Source organism: Barbus barbus, assembly GCF_936440315.1.
Source record: "Barbus barbus genome assembly, chromosome: 29".
NCBI lineage: Eukaryota > Metazoa > Chordata > Actinopteri > Cypriniformes > Cyprinidae > Barbus > Barbus barbus.
The window spans coordinates 21,267,441-21,288,825 of NC_136757.1; the positions used below are offsets into that span (position 1 = coordinate 21,267,441).

The window sequence follows — 21,385 nt, forward strand, 5'->3', positions numbered from 1 at the left end:
CATTTTTTTCAATGTTAAAATAATTTCCTATCCTATCCTAATATGTAAATCAATATATTATTATTATTATTATTATTATTATTGCTGATAATTATTATGTTTTGCATCAAACTAATGTATACCAATACAGCTGCTGGGAAATAATGCAAATATTTTCAAATTTCAATGTTAAAATACTTTCTCCTATCCTCTCTTCTAATTTGTTGATATTATTAATAATAAAAACTCTCTTTCTCTGTCTCTCAGTTCCAGTCCCTTTTTTAGCACACAACCGGAAAGTGGAGAAAGCTGAAGATGACGCAGAGGTAAGACGCAGATCCAATAATAATAGTGTACAAATGCTCTTATTCACATTCTTTATATCCATACAGTTTGTACAGGAAGTCAGGAACAAATGTAACACAACACCTCACTGTATTTATGCACCTTTTTGAGTGTGTTTGATATAAATTGTTTCCACTGTGTGCACACAGGATCTGAAGGCGGTGGTGGACGGTATCGAGGGGATTCAGATCTCTCAGGGGCTCGGTCTGGGGGACTTTGACCTGATCCGGGTCATTGGGAGGGGCAGTTATGCTAAGGTGCTGCTGGTCCGACTCAAGAAGAACGAACAGATTTACGCCATGAAGGTGGTGAAGAAAGAGCTGGTCCATGATGATGAGGTAACAGACTGTTGTCGTGGTGATGATGCTTGAGGGTGGGGCTGTTTCAGTTTCAGTTTCATCACAATTACGCTTTATCTTTTATTTTAGGTTTAACTGAATCCTGTTTAGGTATACAATGCAATTTTTTCTGTTTGTCAAATTGCAAAATCGAGATAGACGATTATATTGTTTGCCGTTCGTTTGCTGTGATGCCATTTGTTGGTTTGTGTGGCTAAAAATGTGGTGTATGTGTTGCGCCTTACAAATCTGTGAAAATCCAGAAAGTTGACTATAGTTTGGAAGTGTGAGTGTAATTGTCACCTGTAGATGGTGCTGTGGGACTGTGCTCCTTTTAAATTGCTACATCCTCATTCATACTAAAGATGAAGACACTTTGGTCACTGTTTAGCAAACTGTTTGCATCATATATTTTTCCATTTCTCTTTTGTCCTCATAACATTTTTAGGAGCCAAATGAAGCCCAAAATCATTTGTATTAATGTTTTCCTAAGCATGGCATCAAAGAAAAACAACAACCATCAGAAAAAGACAAACATCTGCAGATAGAAATAAATTAATCATTTTGGAGCGATGGCCAGTTGATAGATGGAGTTGTAGATGCGGCATACACAGATTGTTTTTTAGGAAAACTTTTCAAACTGTCATAAGAGTGAAATTACTCACTTTGTCACAACATAATTTTCATGCATCAGTCTGTTTTAAAAACAGCCTGGTTAACGCCCACATTCAAACTGTCAAAGTAAATATTTATTTTTTAGGTTTTTGCTTAATAATTTCCCTTGGAAAAACTGAAAGAGTGGAAAGTTTGTATATTATTGTAATGTTTTAAGGAGTAAATATATATATATATATATATTACACACACAATCATGTTAGGACACCCTATTGAATTCCATGGTTTTCTGTATCAGGACATAATACAAAAAAAAGGTCTGGTCCTTGTCAGGTATTAAAATTTGGAAAATAAAACCTCAAATGAACAACATCACACTTTGTCATTATTTATTTAACAAAAATAAAGCCAAAATGGAAAAGTCATGAGTGACAAAGTTAGGACATCCTATGATTCAGCTGCCTTTAGTTCCACTTTTAGCAGCAATAACTTTGAAGGGAGAGTTCACCCAAAAATAGTTCCAAATCTGTATGAATTTCTTTGTTCTGTTGAACACAAAGGAAGATATTTTGAAGAAAGTTTGTAACCAGGCTGTTTTGGGGCACCATTGACTTCCATAGTAGGAAAAAAAATGTAAATGATGACAGAATTTTCATTTTTGGGTGAACTATCCCTTTAAGTAATAATTTCCTGTATGACTTAATCAGTTCCTCACATCGATCTGGAGGAATTTTGGCCCACTCTTTTTTACAACGTTGCTCCAGTTTATTGAGGTTTGTGGGCATTTGTTTATGCGCTGCTTTCGCCACAGCATTTCAGTCAGGATGAGGTCTGGACTTTGACTGGACTGTTGCAACACCTTTTTAGCCATTCTGTTTTAGATTTGCTGGTGTGCTTGGGATCATTGTCCTGTTGCATGACCCAGTTTTGGCCAAGCTTTAGCTGTCGGATGGATGATCTCATGTTTGATTCTAGAATACTTTGGTATACAGAGATGTTCATGGTAGACTCAATGACTGTGAGGCGCCCAGGTCCTGTTACTACAAAACAAGTCCAAAATCATCAGCCCTCCACCAGCATGTGTGACTTTTGAGTTGTTTGTGCTGATATGCTCTTTAGGTTTTCACCAGGTTAGGTTTTTTGCTGCTGTGCATTATGACCAAACATCTCCACTTTGGTCTCCTCTGTTCAAAGGACATTGTTCTAGAAGTCATCTGGTTTGTTCAGATGCAACTTTGCAAACCTAAATTGTGCTGCCATGTTTTTTTTTTTTTAGATAGAGGAGGCTTTCTTCTGGCAAGCCTTCCAAACATGCCATACTTGTCCCATAATTTTTCTAATTGTACTGTCGTGAAATTTATAATTCAACATGTTAACTGAGGCCTGTAGAGTCTGCAATGAAGTTCTTGGGTTGTCTGCCATTTCTCTGAGCATTACATGATCTGATCTTGGGGTGAATTTGCTCCTGGGAGGATTGGTGTCTCTTTTGAATGTCTTCCACTTGTGAATAAACTTCCTCACTGTAGAATGATGGTCTTTAAATTGTTGGGAAATGGCCGTAGTACTCTTCCCAGACTGATGGCGGCAACAATTGTTTCTCTAAGATCTGCTGATGTCTTACCTCCTTGGCATTGTGTTAACACACACCTGAAGGCTCCAGACCAGCAAACTGCCAAAACTTCTGCTTTTATGGAGGTGCTCACACTTGTTGATGATCAGTTAATCAAAGGCATTTGATTAGCAGTACCTGACCGTTATTTACTCTCTTAATTCCTATGTTAACAGTAAGGGTGTCCTTTGTCACGCATGGATTTTCCATTTTGTCTTTATTTTTGTCATGTGTTGTTGTTCTTAGGTTTTATTTTCTAAATTTTAAGACCTGCCAAGGACCAGATGTTTTTTTTTTTTATTATGTCCTGAGATTGAAAACCAATTCTAGGAATATATATGTAAATTCAAAAGTTTGGGGTCAGAAAGCTTTTCTTTTTTTTTTCTTCTCAAAAGAAATGAATACTTATATTGAGCAAGGACACATTTAATTGATCAAAAGTGACAGTACAAATATTTATAATGTTACAGACGATTTCAATTTCAAATAAATGCTGTTGTTTTGAACTTTTGTTTATCAAAGAATCCTGCAAAAATGCATCACAGTTTCTGTAAAAATGTTAAGCACCACAGCTGATTTCTAATGTTTTCTTGAGCACCAAATTATTATAAATTATTTCTGAAGGATCAGTGATGCTGAAGACTGGCTGCTAAAAATTCAGCTTTGCATGTATTAAAACAGTTATTTTAAAATGTAATAATATTAGAAAGTATTACTGTTCTTACTATATTTTTGATCAAATAAATGCAGCCATGGTCAGCATGAGAGACCCCAAACCTTTGAACGGTAGTTTATTTATTGCAGTGAGATTTGAATTTATAATAAAGCACTAATACAACATTAAAAGTCATTATTCTGTTATCTTTGGTTGTCAAATAAAAGAGAAACCCGAGTTTCTATGCACTGTAGCATTAGCCATATCTCTTTCTTCCCTTTTCTCTCTCAGGAAGGAAACCTGATATGTGTGAACAGGCATCAAATAGAAAGACAAACCAAACTCTGCAGCTATTCATCACAAAGTAAACTCTGTACAGTCAAAGCTATTGTGTCTTTGTAAACTTGGCTCGCTCAGGAACATAAAGCCACATGGCTGTCAGCTAACACACATGAATGAAGTTCATGAAGAGCAGAGGTCCTTCCAGAATGACAGAGACATGCAGTTGACCTCTGAATAAGCGCAAACAATGTAATGGCTTCCTGGAAAGCAGGCGTTTCTTCAGGGAATGTGTTCTCCGTCTGTTTCACTGTAGAGTATGTGTGTTATGTGTATGTATGTTGTGCACGCACCATTCACACTCATTAAGGTTTAATGAACCTAAAAATTTAATGATGCATTAAATTTGGCATTTCATGCAACAAATTGCAGTTTGACATGCTGTATTTAAGCAATAAGGTACAAAACGCAGTGCTGTATATAGTCACATATAGTATATAGTCTGACTGCATTCACAATGTGTGACTGGCTTAAAAAAAAAATCTTGCCTGATTATCATATATGCATTTATGCACCTCATATGCATCAAGAGAGCGATTTGGGCATTAATAAACTGCAGACTCTTAAAGTGGTTAAAAATTAAAAATGCTAGAAAACTTAAAAGAAATGCTGACTAGTCTCAGCACCTAAAATACACACTTTCCCTTTATAGATTCATATTCATTTTAGCTTCAAATCCTGATGATGAATTAATAAATGCCCATGTTATTTGTCTACTACAGTCAGGTTTAGTATAGTTAACTAAAACTAAAAGTTTCTTGAAATAGCAGCGGCTTATAGCAGAACGATTGACTATTCAATTGGTGGGGGAGGACAACTAGGAAGGAAAGAAACAGAAACATAGAAAAAAAAAAAAAAGATCATCTGTTTCTCTTCATTTCTTTATGCCGAGACTGCTTTCCTGTGATCTGCTTTCTACTCGTCCAGGAAATTAAATTGCTCTGATTTTGGAAATCAGGCTTTGTGAGTGTGGGTCAGGTTTTGCCTGCATCGTGGAGCTGAATGTTCTATGAGGAAAACAACTTAATAAACATGCTAATTAAAATCTAAAAACCCACAAAGGTTTCTGTAAGTGTCAAGCCTAAGGTCAGATGAAAGACCTTAGTGTAGCTCGATTTAAAAACAATATTCGCCAATAGAAAGTTCCAGACATGATAGAAAAACAAGCATGTTTGTTTGGGCTGAGATCTCTCATTTCACCCTTAGCCTCCAAAAAGATGTTCATTGTCATTTTTCAGCTTTCAGTTCTTGGGTAAGAGACGTTCTCTTGAATTCTTTGAGCTGATTATAAGTGTTGCTTAATGTTAAAGTGTTGTCAGAACAAAAATAGTTGACTTTATCAACACATCTCTGGGCCGTGTCTTCACAACCAGAGGCATTCTCAATACAGATGTTTTGTAACATTCTGTGAAATTAAAACTTCTGACAGATAAAAAAAAAAAGTGTTAGGTGTTTATATGAAAGATGCTGTACATTATATACCTTTATTGACTGATCTTGTGATTTATTTACATGTCTGTTTCTCTTTTCTCTGTTCCTTTCTGCACTGTACATGTCTTTTTAAAGAAGAAGAGAAAGGTGCTTTTCTTATTTAAAACATTTTAATTCCGAGATTTGACTCCCCAAAGTGACAGCATGCAATAGTGCCAAGTGTTTTCCACTGTTAAACGATCAATAGATCAGGTTTTTCTCAGAAAACACAGGCTTGGTTTTTTTTTTGTCCTACAATAGTCCCCCAATAGAGGTGGTGAAACGTCATGTCCTCTCCTCTAGTTCTTAGAAAGCACTGCAACATCTTGCTGTCATGCTCCTTTGCAGTTCATTATTCTTAAGTCAAAAGTCTCTCTCTTTTTGTTTTTTTTTTCTGATGTAGGACATTGACTGGGTCCAGACAGAGAAACACGTTTTTGAACAAGCATCAACCAATCCATTCTTGGTGGGACTTCACTCTTGCTTTCAGACAGAGAGCCGGTGAGAGGAGAATGTATTTCATTCAGCAAACCTCTTTTCAGTTGCACATTCAAAATAAGAAACCTTCGCCACAAGAAAAGCAACCATAAAAGTCTGATTTCGGGTTATGGAACAAGGTTGTCTCTTTCATGACTAAATATGAAAGTAGCCATTATATCTCTCACATACAGAACATATGAAACAAAACTAAAATGAAAAAAACAAAACATAAGTTTAATGAGTGTCTCCTGCTCTCCATTCAGGCTGTTTCTAGTGATCGATTATGTGAATGGAGGAGATCTCATGTTCCATATGCAGAGGCAGCGGAAGCTTCCAGAGGAACATGCCAGGTGTGTGCAAATAAAAAAAATGTACTTCATTTTTTTACTTAGTTTCAATATGGTAGGTCATTTAAATTAGGCATCTTTTTTATGTGAGGTATGATAGATTGATGTGTGGTTGAATGGATGGAATGGGTGGATGAAGGAGAAAGGAGCAAAGTGATCAGAAGTAGTAGTTTACTTAAATTCTCAGCTGGTGGGTTTATAGCTCACCAAAAACTGGGTCACAGTTCAGAAAACAATCATAAATGCACATAATAAAATGCAACTCACCATATAACCTAATAGTAAATAGTTATGATGGCAAAATAAACGGACACTGCTGTTCAAAAATGTGGGGTCGGTGAAATGTTTCACTTTTTAAAACAGGTTTATCTGGGCAAAATACAATAAAAACAACAGCAATGTGAAATATTGTTTCTAGTGCTGTCAAATCGATTAATTGCGGTTAATCGCATCCAAAATAAAAGTTTGTGTTTACATAATTTATGTGTGTGTATTATGTATATATAAATACACACGAATATATGTATTTATTTATGAAATATTTATGTATACATATATTCATTTTCACATATGACATATATTCATTTCATCACATATTTGTATTATATATAAATATATATTACACGTGTGTTTATTTATATATACATATAAAAATACACAGTAAACACACATATATTATGTAAACACTAACTTTTATTTTGTATGCGATTTAATCGTTTTGACAGCACTAACTGTTTTCTATTTTAATATTTCAAAATTTGATTTATTCCAGTGATGCAAAGCTGAATTTTCAGCATCATTACACCAGTCTGCAGTGTCATACAATCCTTCAGAAATCATTCTGACATGCTGATTTGCTGTTCAAGAAACATTTCTTATTACTATCGGTGTTGAAAGCAGTTGTGCTGCTGAATACTTTTATGAAAAAAGTGGTTTATTTTGTTCAGGATTCTTTGATGAATAGAAAGTTCAAAAGAACCGCATTTATTTGAAATAGAAATCTTTTGTAACATTATAAATTTTTCACTGCCTCATTTAATGTGTCCTTGCTGAATAAAAAACTACATTTCTTTTTAAAAAAAGAAAAGAAAAAAGAATTTGTTTCGTACGATTTTTCATGTTTTCGTAAAATTTATGTATATATTTATTGTCATAAATTAATGTTGCTACTTGCTACTAGTGAGCGCAAGTATTAAGCCACGTTTATGGTGCCAGGCTCATGGCATTTGCTCTGGCACCTTCGCAGATGCCAGTCTTCAAAGAACATGACTCATCTGGGTAGTTTTATTAACTTAAAATCATCCATCATATTGTTTGAACCAAACCCACACCTTTATTTGAATGCAGATCTCATACACTTCTGTCAGGCTATATTACTCTGTCTATGAGGCAGGAGGATCTGTTAGATGATGATGACTCCTCACTGAATCCTGTTACAGCGACTGATCAGAGTGCTTCTGTAATGCCCCCTTTCACACATCTGATAAACTGAGATCAAACACGGGCTAATTAGGTGAGTCAAGCGCACCCCGACCAACCCAATCAATATGCGTCCTGCACACCACACATTTGCAAATGCACATGCTAATTATGGCTAATGAGCCTAAATATTCATGAGTTGCTCCTAAAGGTCTCATGAGCCCTTGCTGCGTGCCGACATGAAGCGAACACTGTGGAGTGCCAGACGTGAAACCTGATCGGAAATGTCACCGTTCATTTATCCGTCTTTAAACACCTTCTTTCTTTTTATCTTAGTTTTTTTCTAACTTTAAACAGGCAAATGCTGACAGTTGGAAGCACAGCTCCCGCTTGGGGAAATCTGGAAAAATTGTGTATAAACATATTTATCTAATGTCCTGTGTTGATTTCACATATATATTGACTTTTCAGCAAATTGACAATTTCTTGGTGTCCTTGATTGCCGCACTGTGCTGAGTAGCCCCGCCCACTGTGACATCTCATTGGTCCACAATTCCCCTCCTCTTAAGTGAACACTAAACTTAAAAAGTTCTGATTGGGTCTGTTTATATCACGCCATTTCGCTGTTTTTGTTAGTGTACAATGCTAATTGCTTGTTATTGGACACTCGTCACATTGCTAATAGTTTGGACAGATTATTATACAGTACCTCAATAGTTAAATGGTTGATTTTGATTGGTTGACACATGGTGTCAAAATGTAGATAAACTCCTGTTCATTTTTTTTTTCTCTGCAAGGTCATGTTAAATTAATCAAAAGTGACAGTAAAGGCATTTATAATTTTATAAAATATTTCTAATAAATGTTTGTACATTTTAAACATTATCCAGCACAACTGTTTTAACATTGAAAATAATAGGAAATATTTTTTGAGCACCAAATTGGTTGATTTCTGAAGGATCATGTGACCCTAAAGACTGGAGTAATGGCTGCTGAAAATTCATTTGTCATCACAGAAATAAATAGAAATATATTAACATAGAACAGCTGTTTTAAATGATAATAATTTTTCCCAATATTACAATGTTTTGCTATATTTTTTATTAAATAAATAGAGCTTCGGTGAGACTTATTTCATAAAGCTTATAAAATCTTACCGACCCTAAATGTTTTAATGGTAGCATGTTTGTGTTAAATGTGTAATTCATCAATTCATCTTCAGTTATTCCTCATCTGTATGTTTGATAATGAATTTTACCAATGACTTCTTTTTTGCTGTTTCCTGCAGATTTTATGCGGCTGAAATTTGCATCGCTCTTAATTTTCTGCATGAGAAGGGCATTATTTATCGGGATTTAAAACTGGACAATGTACTATTGGACCAGGATGGCCATATCAAAATTACAGACTATGGCATGTGCAAGGTAAAACCTATTACTAATAGAAATAGTGTTAGAACAGAAGTATCTCTGATTAAGTAAAAAACATAACACAGAGTAGAACTCGTAACAGATTTTGTAAATTGTTACAGGAGGGAATCAGACCAGGTGACACCACCAGCACATTCTGTGGGACGCCGAACTACATCGCCCCAGAGATCCTGAGGGGAGAGGATTACGGTTGGTGTGACTGCATGAATACTCACTATCAGTACTGTATAATCCTGAGTTAAACAGAGCCCAGTGTGTAATATAATAATATTTTAGGAATTCAAATAAAAACCAACAAGACTAAGTCATTAAAGTTACTGAAAGGATAATAAAATATAGATTTTTTTTTGTATTTGTTAAGAACTGTTAAGTCAATCACACTGATAAAAATTGAACACACACACTCACACTTTTTGGGCATTTTTGCTATCTCTGTCTCTCTCAGGGTTCAGTGTAGACTGGTGGGCTCTGGGCGTGCTCATGTTTGAAATGATGGCAGGCCGGTCTCCCTTCGACATCATCACTGACAATCCTGATATGAACACAGAGGAATATCTCTTCCAGGGTGAGTTCTTGTGAATTCGACTGGAACTATGTATTATGTATTTAAGTTCCTAATGAAGTTACTGTCCACTGTGAGTTTTACTCATTTACCAAAGCCATTTTTTTTTTTACTTGCATTTGGCACTTGTTGGGTGTTAATTTTGAACATACTCAAATTCTTTACAGTGATGCAGTCCTTCTGACTGATATATATATATATATATAATAATCTCTGCATCTTTTTCTTAACTTCAAGTTGTAGATTATAGTATGTTCAGTTGTGGTAGATGGTTACTCTGGTCAATTTTACCTTGTGATGGCCTATCACTTATCAAAATTGATATTTTGACAAAATTATGATAATTGTAACTATGATTTTGTAATATATATATATAATTTAATATTTGTGAGCCCTTCCTGGCATTTGTTTAGTCATTCCTTTATGAGACATTCTTTCATCCCCCCTTTCCTCACCTCCCGTCCATCTCCAGAGCAGAGACTGTGTGGTCATCTGCTTCCCTGTCTGTTCTCTGGTGCTCCAGCCGAGAGGGCAGCATGCTCCTGGATCACTCTCATTCATACAGACACACACGACATGAACCTGGATCTCTCTCCACAACCGGAACTCCGTTCCCCCCATCCAAACCATATGCTGCAGCGCCGTCCCAATCCAACCTCCCCCCGGCCCTACACGGCCTCCCCCTGCCGGCGCTCCGCCACCCACCCAGGAGCAGGGCAGATGCTGCCACCGCCGAGCCAACAATTTAGCCGCTTTCAGGCAGCCCTCCAAACCACGTCACAGCAGCAGGGCAGAGCCCCAGCAAGCCCTAAGTCCCTTAACTTTTCATTCGGAAAAGAAAACAAACAGGGGATGTGACATTCGGAGAGGAGAAAGATAAATGCTCGTCTGCACTCCGTCTTTGAGAGAGATTAAATTTAACAGACTTTGCTTCTAGATGGTCGCCCGAGATGCGCAACTGTAAAATAAATCCGAAAATGCAGGGATGAGACATATTAAAAAGACACGTTTTTTTAAACTTTTTGTGGGGTGTTTTAAATCCGCTTAACACCGCGACAGAATTTTATGAATTTACAGAAATAAACACAGAGCGGGGAGGAATCTTTTGAGTCTTTGATTGAATATTGAAGGGTTTATTCAAGAGTCTGTAGTGCGTGGGTGTACAAGCGAGAGATTTTGTGCGTTTGGGTTAAAGCCTGTCTCTCTCTAACACCGCCGCACAACATGACGGCCATACTCTGCAAGAATGACTCATACGCTTTTATTCTCTGTCTTCCTTTTTTCCCCTTTCTCTTTCAGTCATTTTGGAGAAGCCGGTACGGATTCCCAGGTCATTGTCTGTTAAGGCTGCGGGTGTGCTGAAAGGCTTTCTGAACAAGGTGAGAACAGGGTGTACTTGGTACGTGAATGAACACCGCAGAGTATGATTCAACTGTCGTGTTTTTGCAAAATTCAAGAAGACAAGAAAAAGTGGACAAAAACGAGACTAAAAAGAGTTAAGTAAAAAGCTGTTGTATAGACTAGTGTTGCTGTATATCAAGTAGTATTTCATGTAGCACACCAAGGTTAAGGGTTTCCCAGTACCTTAAATGTACTGTAAGACTGTGAATTTCAACTTTGTTTGAAAACAAAACAAAACAAAAAAAAAGCGTGCTGAATTCAATTAATTTCTACAACCCACAACCCTGAAATGAAATGCCCCAATCAAAGAAGTCTCTGTTACCATGGAAACATGATTCACGTAATCTACACAGCAGTTAGTTTTTGCAGACTAGAGGCAGATAGGACTAGTGATTTGTTGTTTCAGTGTTGCTTTATTTTGTCTATTCTGATTTATATTTTTAGCTAAATATTTACAGTACATGTTAGGGGTGTAATGGCACACAAAGATAAGAGTTTTGATGTCACGGTTCGGTATGGTCTTGGTACAGCTGGGGGAAAAACTAAATATAAAATAGCTTTTTTTGATTAAACAGTGGTTTACTGAACACATTCCTCTTTTTCTTAGGGATAAAAATCAACTTCAGCTTATGCTCTAAACCAGGGTTGCCCAACCCTGTTCCTGGCGATCGACTGTCCTGCAAAGTTTAGCTCCAACTCTAATCAAACACACCTGAAGCAACTAATTAAGGTCTTCAGGATCGCATGAAAATTAAAGGCAGGTGTGTTCGATTAGAGTTGGAGCTAAACTTTGCAGGACAGTCGATCGCCAGGAATAGGGTTGGGCACCCCTGCTCTAAACTAGGGAACCCTTTTACATATAAGCTTACAATTAACAACAGAACCCAAACTTAAATTCAATTACTATTTATTTTTTAAATAAAATAATCAACCCTCAACTTAAAAAAAAAGTATGCAAACATGTAAGTTGCACATTACGCAGTTTTTAACTTTATTGTTGAAATATATTCATTTACACAGTAGCTGTCGTAACTTGTTTCTTAACAGATTTATTTGAGTAAACATTAAGACATCACTAACAGGTTAAGTATAATATAATAAGTATAGAGTCTAATATTTGGCAAAATTATCTTCTCTAGACTTCATTTCTCTAGCGAACTAACGAGCTGCAGACACTGATGACTTGCCTGAGGTAAATGAAATGCTATGTGATTTGTCTTGATGTCTTTCCGTAGTTGAAACACTGATTGAGTGAGGCATAAGATGTTCATTCATGTTTATTTTGTGTTAAAAACTAGTAGTAAAGAGGAAGGAATGATCGCGCTCGCGCTCCGTGCCGCAGTTTGAACTGAGGCGTTTATACAGCAATCTGTCACGCTATCAAAGAGCTCCAAAACGGTATTTATTGCTTGAATTTCCTGGATAAAATTTACATAATTTGAAAGATGATACTTTGTTTCTTATAAAAAGTAACATAAAACTGGAAGTTTCCAATGAAATTTCACACTTGCATTGGTTAAAACAATGCTGTATATGTTTGGCACACTTGCGCACTGATCCGTACCATTACACCCCTTATATTTTATATTTTAAAAATTTATTTAAATTTTATAAATTATATATATATATATATATACACACACACACACACACAAAATATATACACACACACACAGGGGACAGAAAATTATTTGATCCCCTGCTGATTTTGTACGTTTGCCCACTGACAAAGAAATTATCAGTCTGTGATTTTAATATATATATATATATATATATATATATATATATATATATATATATATATATACATGCATACATACATACTTACATACATACATACACACACACACACACACACACACACACACACAAATTATTTGATCTCCTGCTGATTTTGTACGTTTGCCCAATGACAAAGAAATGATCAGTCTATTATTTTAATGGTAGGTTTTTTTTAACAGTGAGAGACAGAATAACAACAACAACAAAAAAAAATCCAGAAAAACACATTTCAAAAAAGTTATAAATTGATTTGCATTTTAATGAGTCAGATAAGTATTTGATCCCCTATCAATCAGCAAGATTTCTGGCTCCTAGGTGTCTTTTATACAAGTAAGGAGCTGAGATTAGGAGCACTCTCTTAAAGGTAGTGATACAAGATTGTAGACCTACACAAGGCTGGAATGGGCTACAAGACCATCGGCAAGCAGCTTGGTGAGAAGGTGACAACAGTTGGTGCGATTATTCGCAAATGGAAGAAACACAAAATAACTATCGATCTCCCTCATTCTGGGGCTCCATGCAAGATCTCACCTCGTGGAGTTTCATTGATCATGAGAACGGTGAGGAATCAGCTCAGAACTACACGGGAGGATCTTGTCAATGATCTCAAGGCAGCTGGGACCATAGTCACCAAGAAAACAATTGTTAACACTACGCCGTGAAGGACTGAAATCCTGCAGCGCCCGCAAGGTCCCACTGCTCAAGAAAGCACATGTACAGGCCCGTCTGAAGTTTGCCAATGATTCAGAGGAGAACTGGATGAAAGTGTTGTGGTCAGATGAGACCAAAATCCAGCTCTTTGGCATCAACTCAACTCACCGTGTTTGGAGGAGGAGGAATGCTGCCTATGACCACAAGAACACCATCCCCACCATCAAACATGAAGGTGGAAACATTATGCTTTGGTGGTGTTTTTCTGCTAAGGGGACTGAACAGGTGCACCGCATCAAAGGGAAGATGGACGGGGCCATGTACCGTCAGGGCCAGGGCATTGAAAATGGGCCGTAGATCGGTATTCCAGCATGACAATGACCCAAAACACACGGCCAAGGCAACAAAGGAGTAGCTCAAGAAGAAGCACATTAAGGTCCTGGAGTGGCCTAGCCAGTCTCCAGACCTTAATCCCATAGAAAATCTGTGGAGGGAGCTGAAGGTTCGAGTTGCTAATCGTCAGCCTCAAACTTTAATGACTTGGAGAGGATCTGCAAAGAGGATTTATATATATAAATATTTATATATTATTTAATATAATATTTATATATTATATATAAAATTGTTATTGGATAATTCTATATTAAAATATACATTAAAATATATTTTAATATATTATTATCCAATAACAATTCTTTATAATAACAACTGTAAAAGAGTTGTATTTTGTTGTATAACAAGTTTTATAACAGTAGTTGTATTTTATGATAAGCAAACCCAGACTGTTTCAATTACAACATACATAATTCTTTACGTAATGCATAGTTTATTCTTTGTCCTCTGAAACCTTGATCACTGTTGCGCTCCATTACACAAACAAGATGGATGAGAAACAAATATGCTCTGAGGGAGGAAAAAAGTCCTAATTTGTGAACATTGCACACCGAGGTTTATAAATGAGGGTCTTAACTCTCCATAAATGTACACACAGTTTGCCTCTGATTGAACAAATATATGTGCTATAATAAGGAAGGTCATCATCCTCCAGATGAAACCAATCTCTTGAGTGTGTGCATGCTTCTTTTCGTGTGCCCGTGTCCGTGTCGGCTTGATTAAATCTGTGAATAATGAAGCATTTTCCTTTAATCGTCGAGACAAATTGCATTTATTGAAACTCTGGGATTCCTCAAACTCAACAGCAGCCTATAATCAGTGTTATCAGCCCTCTTAGCCACTGCCTGATTCATTGGGATTAAATGAGCGTAGATCAGCTCAGCGAGTCTCTTCCAGACCCCTGAATCATCATCTAACATTTCAGGGCACAAGGTAACGTCAGCAACATATGCTAGAGTGAATGTGTTAAACTCCATTCTCCTGAAATAAAGAGTACATGAATTTAATAAGTTCCATGTTTTCGAAATTCTCTACACCAGATCTGGCTTTTGTTAGGTGTGTTATTAATAGAGTGTGTGCTCTGTTTAGGACCCAAAAGAGAGGCTGGGATGCCAAGTTCAGACCGGATTCACAGACATCAAGTCTCATACGTTCTTCAGAAGCATAGACTGGGACCAGGTAGGCAAGCGTGACTTTTTGTCCTTTTTTATTTTATGGAAACCATATAAGGTATATAACACTGCCCCGCATCTTGAAAAAAAATTCAAAATTCAATTTGCCAAAATTGGCAATAATGTCATGTAACTGATGATGCTGAGTTCAAAAATAGCAATAAAATCTTTCCATCACGTACATTTTTTCCACATAAAAAGAATGTTTTTCAAATTATATATATATATATTATAGATATGTATCAGCTTTAATGCACTTGTTAAAATAACAAAAGCCGTCAAATGCCAAAAGCTTAGGTTTTAATGACAAAAGCAAATTTTCAAAATATCATTGAACTTAAAATCTGCACAGGAGTGGAAATCAGGATCAGATGTAAAATAATGTCTTCAGAGTCATACATGTGAAAATCGGCTGCGAACTGAACAAATAGTTGTAGTCTGGCTCGAAGGAGATAGGAGATTCTAGTGATTACAGTATAATACAAAAACTTATTACCTTATAAATGGTTCTCAGAAGCAAAATCAACTGAAAGCACATAGCCTGTCTAAACTATTACCACGTCTACCCTGATATACATGTTTCAAGTGGATATTTTCGCTGCAGTTCTTCTATAAGAGTTTCTTTGCAGCATATTTCTCTCAGCTTGACCTTTTCAGTAGAAGCTATAATTGCCATTTCAGAAATATTTCTTCTGATGATTGATTGTACACGTGTGTGTCTGGCAAGTGTCTGTGATGAGTGATCATTTGTCTTTCAGCTTTACCAGAGGTCAAAGAAGTTTCTTTAACATACTAATACGCACATATGGGTATTTCTTAAAATAAACTTTTAAAACACACACACACACACACACACACAGTTTGTCCTCTAGCAATGTTCTGCAGTGGATGTACATGTATCATAGGAAAATTGTTATTTTTGTCATTTTTCTGAACCCACAAATGTCAAGTTATGTATTTTATGTACCTTCTCTGGTGGGAATAATATTTTTGTATTTTAATAAAATAGCCAACCAATTTAGTCATGTTAAGGATAACTTTAATAGCTAGCATTTTATGTATCCTATATTCTATGATATTTTTTTTATTTTGTTTGCACAATTTTACAAAATCACAGCATGACTGGATATGACAAGCAATAATAAAATATTATCTTAATTTTTTCTTTATCATGTCATATTTCATATCAAATTTGCTTAACTAACACTGTTATTCTTGGTAACCAAGAATAGTTGACAGCATATAATTACAAAATATTTACAGATTCACAACCACATTATTTATTAAAATATTTATTATTAAAGTTCAGTCATTATTATTACTCATTTTATTAAATAATTTAGACATATAGTTTATTTAAATTGGTTAATTATTAATAAAATGTTAATTAATTTATTTTAATGTTATTGTTTAAAGAAAATAGTAATGAATATTTGTATGGATTTTCATGTTTTAGGATTAAAAGATTGTCAATGCTTTATATTAATTATATATTAATTAAATAAATATAAAACTCTATTTTTTAAATAAAACATTTAGTTTTTTGTTTTACAAAAAAAAAGCTATTTATTTTAAGCTACTTTTCAAAGAATGAAGGAAAATTTCCAAGACCGTTCTAATGTGACCTTCGTAAAACAAAAAGCAGAGAAAAAGTTCAAATCTTTCAGTTTCGTTAAAAATGAGGTGACATAAAAGTGCCTGTCATTGAAGTATCACCTATAGCTAAATATTTTATGAAGCGTGTTGTGGCTATTTTGAAAATGTTATGGCAGAGAGGAAGAAGGTGGACATAGGAAGAACAGAAAAAGTCACGGAGTGAAGATTAGTGCAATAAGAGAAGCTTCAGTGTTCCTTTAGGGACTGTGATTTAGACAGTGAGAGATAGAGGGGGTGAAAGTGGGAGAGCGAGGCCGATTTTGACAGTGTGAGGCAGATTGCAAAAGATAGAGTGAGAAAGGCTTGAATGAAGAGAGGGAAATGATTTTAGACAGCGAGAGACAAAGTGGGAGAGAGTGAGAAAAGGAGAGAGAGATGAATGAGAAGAGGGAGGTGGACTGAGACGGTGAGAGACAAAGTGATAGAGAGCGAGCTGAATGAGAAAGCAGGGGGTAGACTGATAGACAGAATGGTACGGCTGGTGTAAAAGCTTCTCTCCGCTCTGACAGATCCTCTTCACACCGTCTGCAGTGTGGGCCCTGGAGGGGAGACGCAGCACAACTCTCACTCTCTGTGACGGCAGCTTGTAAAGACAGATTTAGCAGGGGAGGCTGCACGGGAAGTCCGCATCTGAGATCAGTCCTGAGACTCAAGAGGCTAGTTTTGGAACTGGTGCATGTAGATCCTCAAGTGGGGAGAAATTGGTAACAGTGTTCTCTCTAATTTTTAAAATAAAAAAATTATGCGATGGAAGCTGCTTCAAACTCAGAACTATAAAGAAATGAAGAATGTTATGTCTGAAAGCTGTGCGCGCCGTCATCCCTCCCGCACCCTGCCCGGCGGTAATGGTACTGTCCAACCGCGAGCGCAAAACACAGAAATAGCAAATTGAACAAAGCACTGCAAAGCCTTACACAGAGAGTGGTTTCCTATGGTGCGAGAAAGTCAAGAGTTGTGAGATATAAACTCGCAATTGCGAGAAAAACGTCAGAATTACAAGAAAAAAAGTCAGAATTGCGAGATAAAAAGTCAGAATTCTGACTGTATATCTCACAATTGCGACTTTATATCTCGCAATTCTGACTTTATAACTTGCAATTCTGACTTTATAACTCGCAATTCTGACTTTATATCTCGCAATTCTGACTTTATATCTCAAAATTCTGACTTTATATCTCGCAATTCTGACTTTATAACTCGCAATTCTGACTTTATAACTCGCAATTCTGACTTTATATCTCGCAATTCTGACTTTATATCTCGCAATTCTGACTTTATAACTCGCAATTCTGACTTTATATTTCACAATTCTGACTTTATATCTCAAAATTCTGACTTTATATCTCGCAATTCTGACTTTATAGCTCACAATTCTGACTTTATATCTCGCAATTCTGACTTTATATCTCGCAATTCTGACTTTATATCTCGCAATTCTGACTTTATATCTCGCAATTCTGACTTTATATCTCGCAATTCTGACTTTATATCTCGCAATTCTGAATTTATATCTCGCAATTGCAACTTTATATCTCAGAATTGCGAGTTTATATCTCACAATTGCGAGAAAAAAAGTCAGAATTGTGAGATAAAAAATCGCAATAAGCTTTTTTTATTTTTTATTCATTGGCGGAAACGGGCTTCCATACCGCTAGCTTTGTTACTTGCAAAAAAAAAAAAAAAACATTACCAGTTACAACATCTACCAGTCTGGCTAACTGGACTATGCTAACATCACAAGTCAAGTTTAAAACCTGACCTGGAGTCAGTCTCACTCCTCACAAATGGAAATCAGAGGGTCCTCAGCTCATGTCCACATGCACAATAAGAGGACAATTAGCTTGTGTCTTAATCAAGTGGAAAAAAAGAAAATACTAAAGACGTCACAGGCTGTTTGAGATCGCGTGAGAGCATGATGAATGCATTAACATGCTTTACGCCTCATAGTCTCTGGATCATTGTGTGTGTAACAGAGCAATTGTGATTATATAAACAAATAATTACTGCAACTTCTTTGTGGATCCTCACACAGAATCATATATGTAAATATATTTGACTACCTTACTGCCTTTAGAAACACTAATAATATTGTAACACTTAAAAATCTTTAAATCGACACATAAAATCTTTTTTTCAGAATTCACATTATAATTCATAAATTCAGTGTAATGCATAAAGTCATAAATTATGGATAAACTAACTTTTAGCATTTTATTTTTAATATATTTAGCAAATGTATAGATTTATACAGTGTTTTGTGTTAGTGTCTGTATATGTAAATATATATAAGTAACACACTGAGTTAAACGTAAAGTACAAAAACTGAAATTGTATTGTCTTGTAAAACATACTCCAGTTATCTTAGTTTTATTTTATTATTTAGTCATTTAGCAGACACTTTTATCCAAAGTGACTTACAAATGAGGACAACAGAAGCAATCAATTGTAGTATTAAAACAACTAAAAACAGATCCAAAACTAAAAGCTAAAACTTTATAAATACTACCTATACACATTTTAAAAATAAAGAAATTAAATAGAAATTACGAATACATACAACTAAATTTCAAAACTTAACATTTAAATGAAAAACAAAAAAATAAAGCTAAAATTAATTCAAAATATTAAAGAACAAAAGGTATGAGTATAATAATGATTCTAACATAACACTAAGCCAAACACCAAAAAACTATATATATGTATATGTACAACCACACACACATACATACGTACATACATATATATATATATACATACACATTTATAAATTCAATATATATATATATATATAATTTCATTTTCATTTAGTTTGTTGAAGTATTAAAATAACTCAAATTAAATAAAACTAAAACTTAATAAAATACCTATACAGACATAATAAATTCAGACATTATTTAACTAAAATTAAAATAGATAACAAATGCAAATCACGACAGTATAGTTTATCAGTAATCCTAAGAAATAACACTACCAAACACACGTTAAAAACAACAACTTAATTACACATAGTAAGAAATGGTTATAAAAACTGAAACAGAAGTGAAACAAGTAGTAGAAAAAAAAAAGTATTTACAACTTTGAACATTTTTTACAGTGTAGCTAATCCTATTGTTTGTGGATTTCCTGTTTTTCAGATTAAGTCTTAAAAGCATTTTATTCAAATTGGCTCAATTAAATGAATCATTGTAATTCAAACCTTGGTTTGCTTTTTTTATGTGGTGAATAGAAAGAAACAAGCTTTTCTCTTTTATTCTAGAACACAGTCAGAACAGCCGTGACATGCTGTCATGGAGATCAGACAATGAATGTGCACGCCTGTGGGATTTTGATTTCAGCCAGCTTTGCCACTGCTGTTGTATGAATGTATTAATAATAATTATCCATTCCTGTGACAGCAGATATCTGTGTATGTGTGAGAGAAGACTAGTTTGAACACTTGTTTTTCTTTTGAAAAAATGGTAAAAAGATGTTATTTATTAAAGATGTCTTTCACATGACCACAGATAAATTTTGCCAATATATACTTAACCTCATGTCATTCCAAACATTGTTGTTGTTGGGGTTTTATTGTCTTCTGCTGACACAAAAGTATTTATGAATGAATGAATTAATTAATTAATTAATTAATATTGTATGGCCAAAACCTTTTTTCAAAATATTTTATTTTGTGTTCTACAGGGAAAAAAATACTCAGTACTGACCACAGATACAGAAATACAGATCTGGAAAAACATGGTGATAGAATTTAAATTTTTAGGTGATCTATACCTTTAAGAGGCATTGGTCCTGCATTTGTATGACTGGTATTAATATCTGCATCTGTTGACCTCATCCAGAGTCAGGACAGATTAGCATTTACATTACAAATCCAATATGGTCACATGCATTTCCAATGTGCATTTACTGTGATTAATCGCTATCCGTCTGTGATGCAATCACCAATAACATTAATGCCTGGTGTAAAGGGAGCCATAGTATCCCACTGCAATCAGCACCGTGTCATCCTAGCAGATTACTAGTGAGTTTACGATCATTTAGTCACTGAGAGGATGATGCCGGACCCCGACAGAGAGACTGAGTGAGCGGCGGGATGCAAGAACTAGCGAATGAGCTGTGTGGGAATAATCCACTCCCACATATCAGCATGAAGAGTCTCTGTGCATCTGGATGGGTGTGTGTGTGTGTAATTGGTTTTCTGCTACAGAGACGAGCGCTAGCATGTTCTGCCAGGCAGGTTGCAGCCAACTGCGTCATGCCTGACTCTCTGGAGTCAATGGCCTCGGGAATAAAAAACACGCACACATGGCGGCTGGGCACCAATTAACATCTCTTTTTCCCCAGTGCGCCGTCTTTAACTCTCTGTTATGTCTCTCTCCGCTTTTGTTTTGCCATTATTCTGCGTACGCAAAGGCAGAGCGTTTTGCTCTTGGGAAGGAGTAGGATGACGTATACTACCGTTCATAAGTTTGGGATTGGTAAGATTTTCTCTAATGCTCACCAAGGCTGCTGTTATTTGATCAAAAATACAGTAAAACTAATATATTTTTTTAAAATATTATTAAGATTTAAAATAACTTATCTATTTTAATATGTTATAATATTGTAATAGCCATTACGCCATTTTTCAGAGTCTCATGATCCTTCAGAAATCATTCTGATTGGGTGCACAACTTCTTATTGTTATTGATGCGGAAATCATTTGTGCTGCTCAATATTTAGCATTTTTGTAAACCATAATACAT

At 35.5% G+C, this 21,385-nt stretch overlaps 1 protein-coding gene across 3 annotated transcripts in view; it reads left to right on the forward strand.

Annotated features, from left to right (window-relative positions):
• Window positions 1–21,385, forward strand: part of LOC306849264 (protein kinase C zeta type-like) — a 111,502-nt gene that overhangs the window by 75,907 nt on the left and 14,210 nt on the right. For all 3 annotated transcript variants that reach the window (XM_079384176.1, XM_079384177.1, XM_079384178.1), the window contains 9 exons: window positions 247–305; window positions 474–662; window positions 5,754–5,851; window positions 6,094–6,180; window positions 8,885–9,020; window positions 9,128–9,215; window positions 9,472–9,591; window positions 10,888–10,967; window positions 14,905–14,994. In XM_079384176.1, coding sequence (XP_079240302.1) covers window positions 247–305; window positions 474–662; window positions 5,754–5,851; window positions 6,094–6,180; window positions 8,885–9,020; window positions 9,128–9,215; window positions 9,472–9,591; window positions 10,888–10,967; window positions 14,905–14,994 — 947 coding nt within the window. The remainder of the gene's footprint in view (window positions 1–246; window positions 306–473; window positions 663–5,753; window positions 5,852–6,093; window positions 6,181–8,884; window positions 9,021–9,127; window positions 9,216–9,471; window positions 9,592–10,887; window positions 10,968–14,904; window positions 14,995–21,385) is intronic.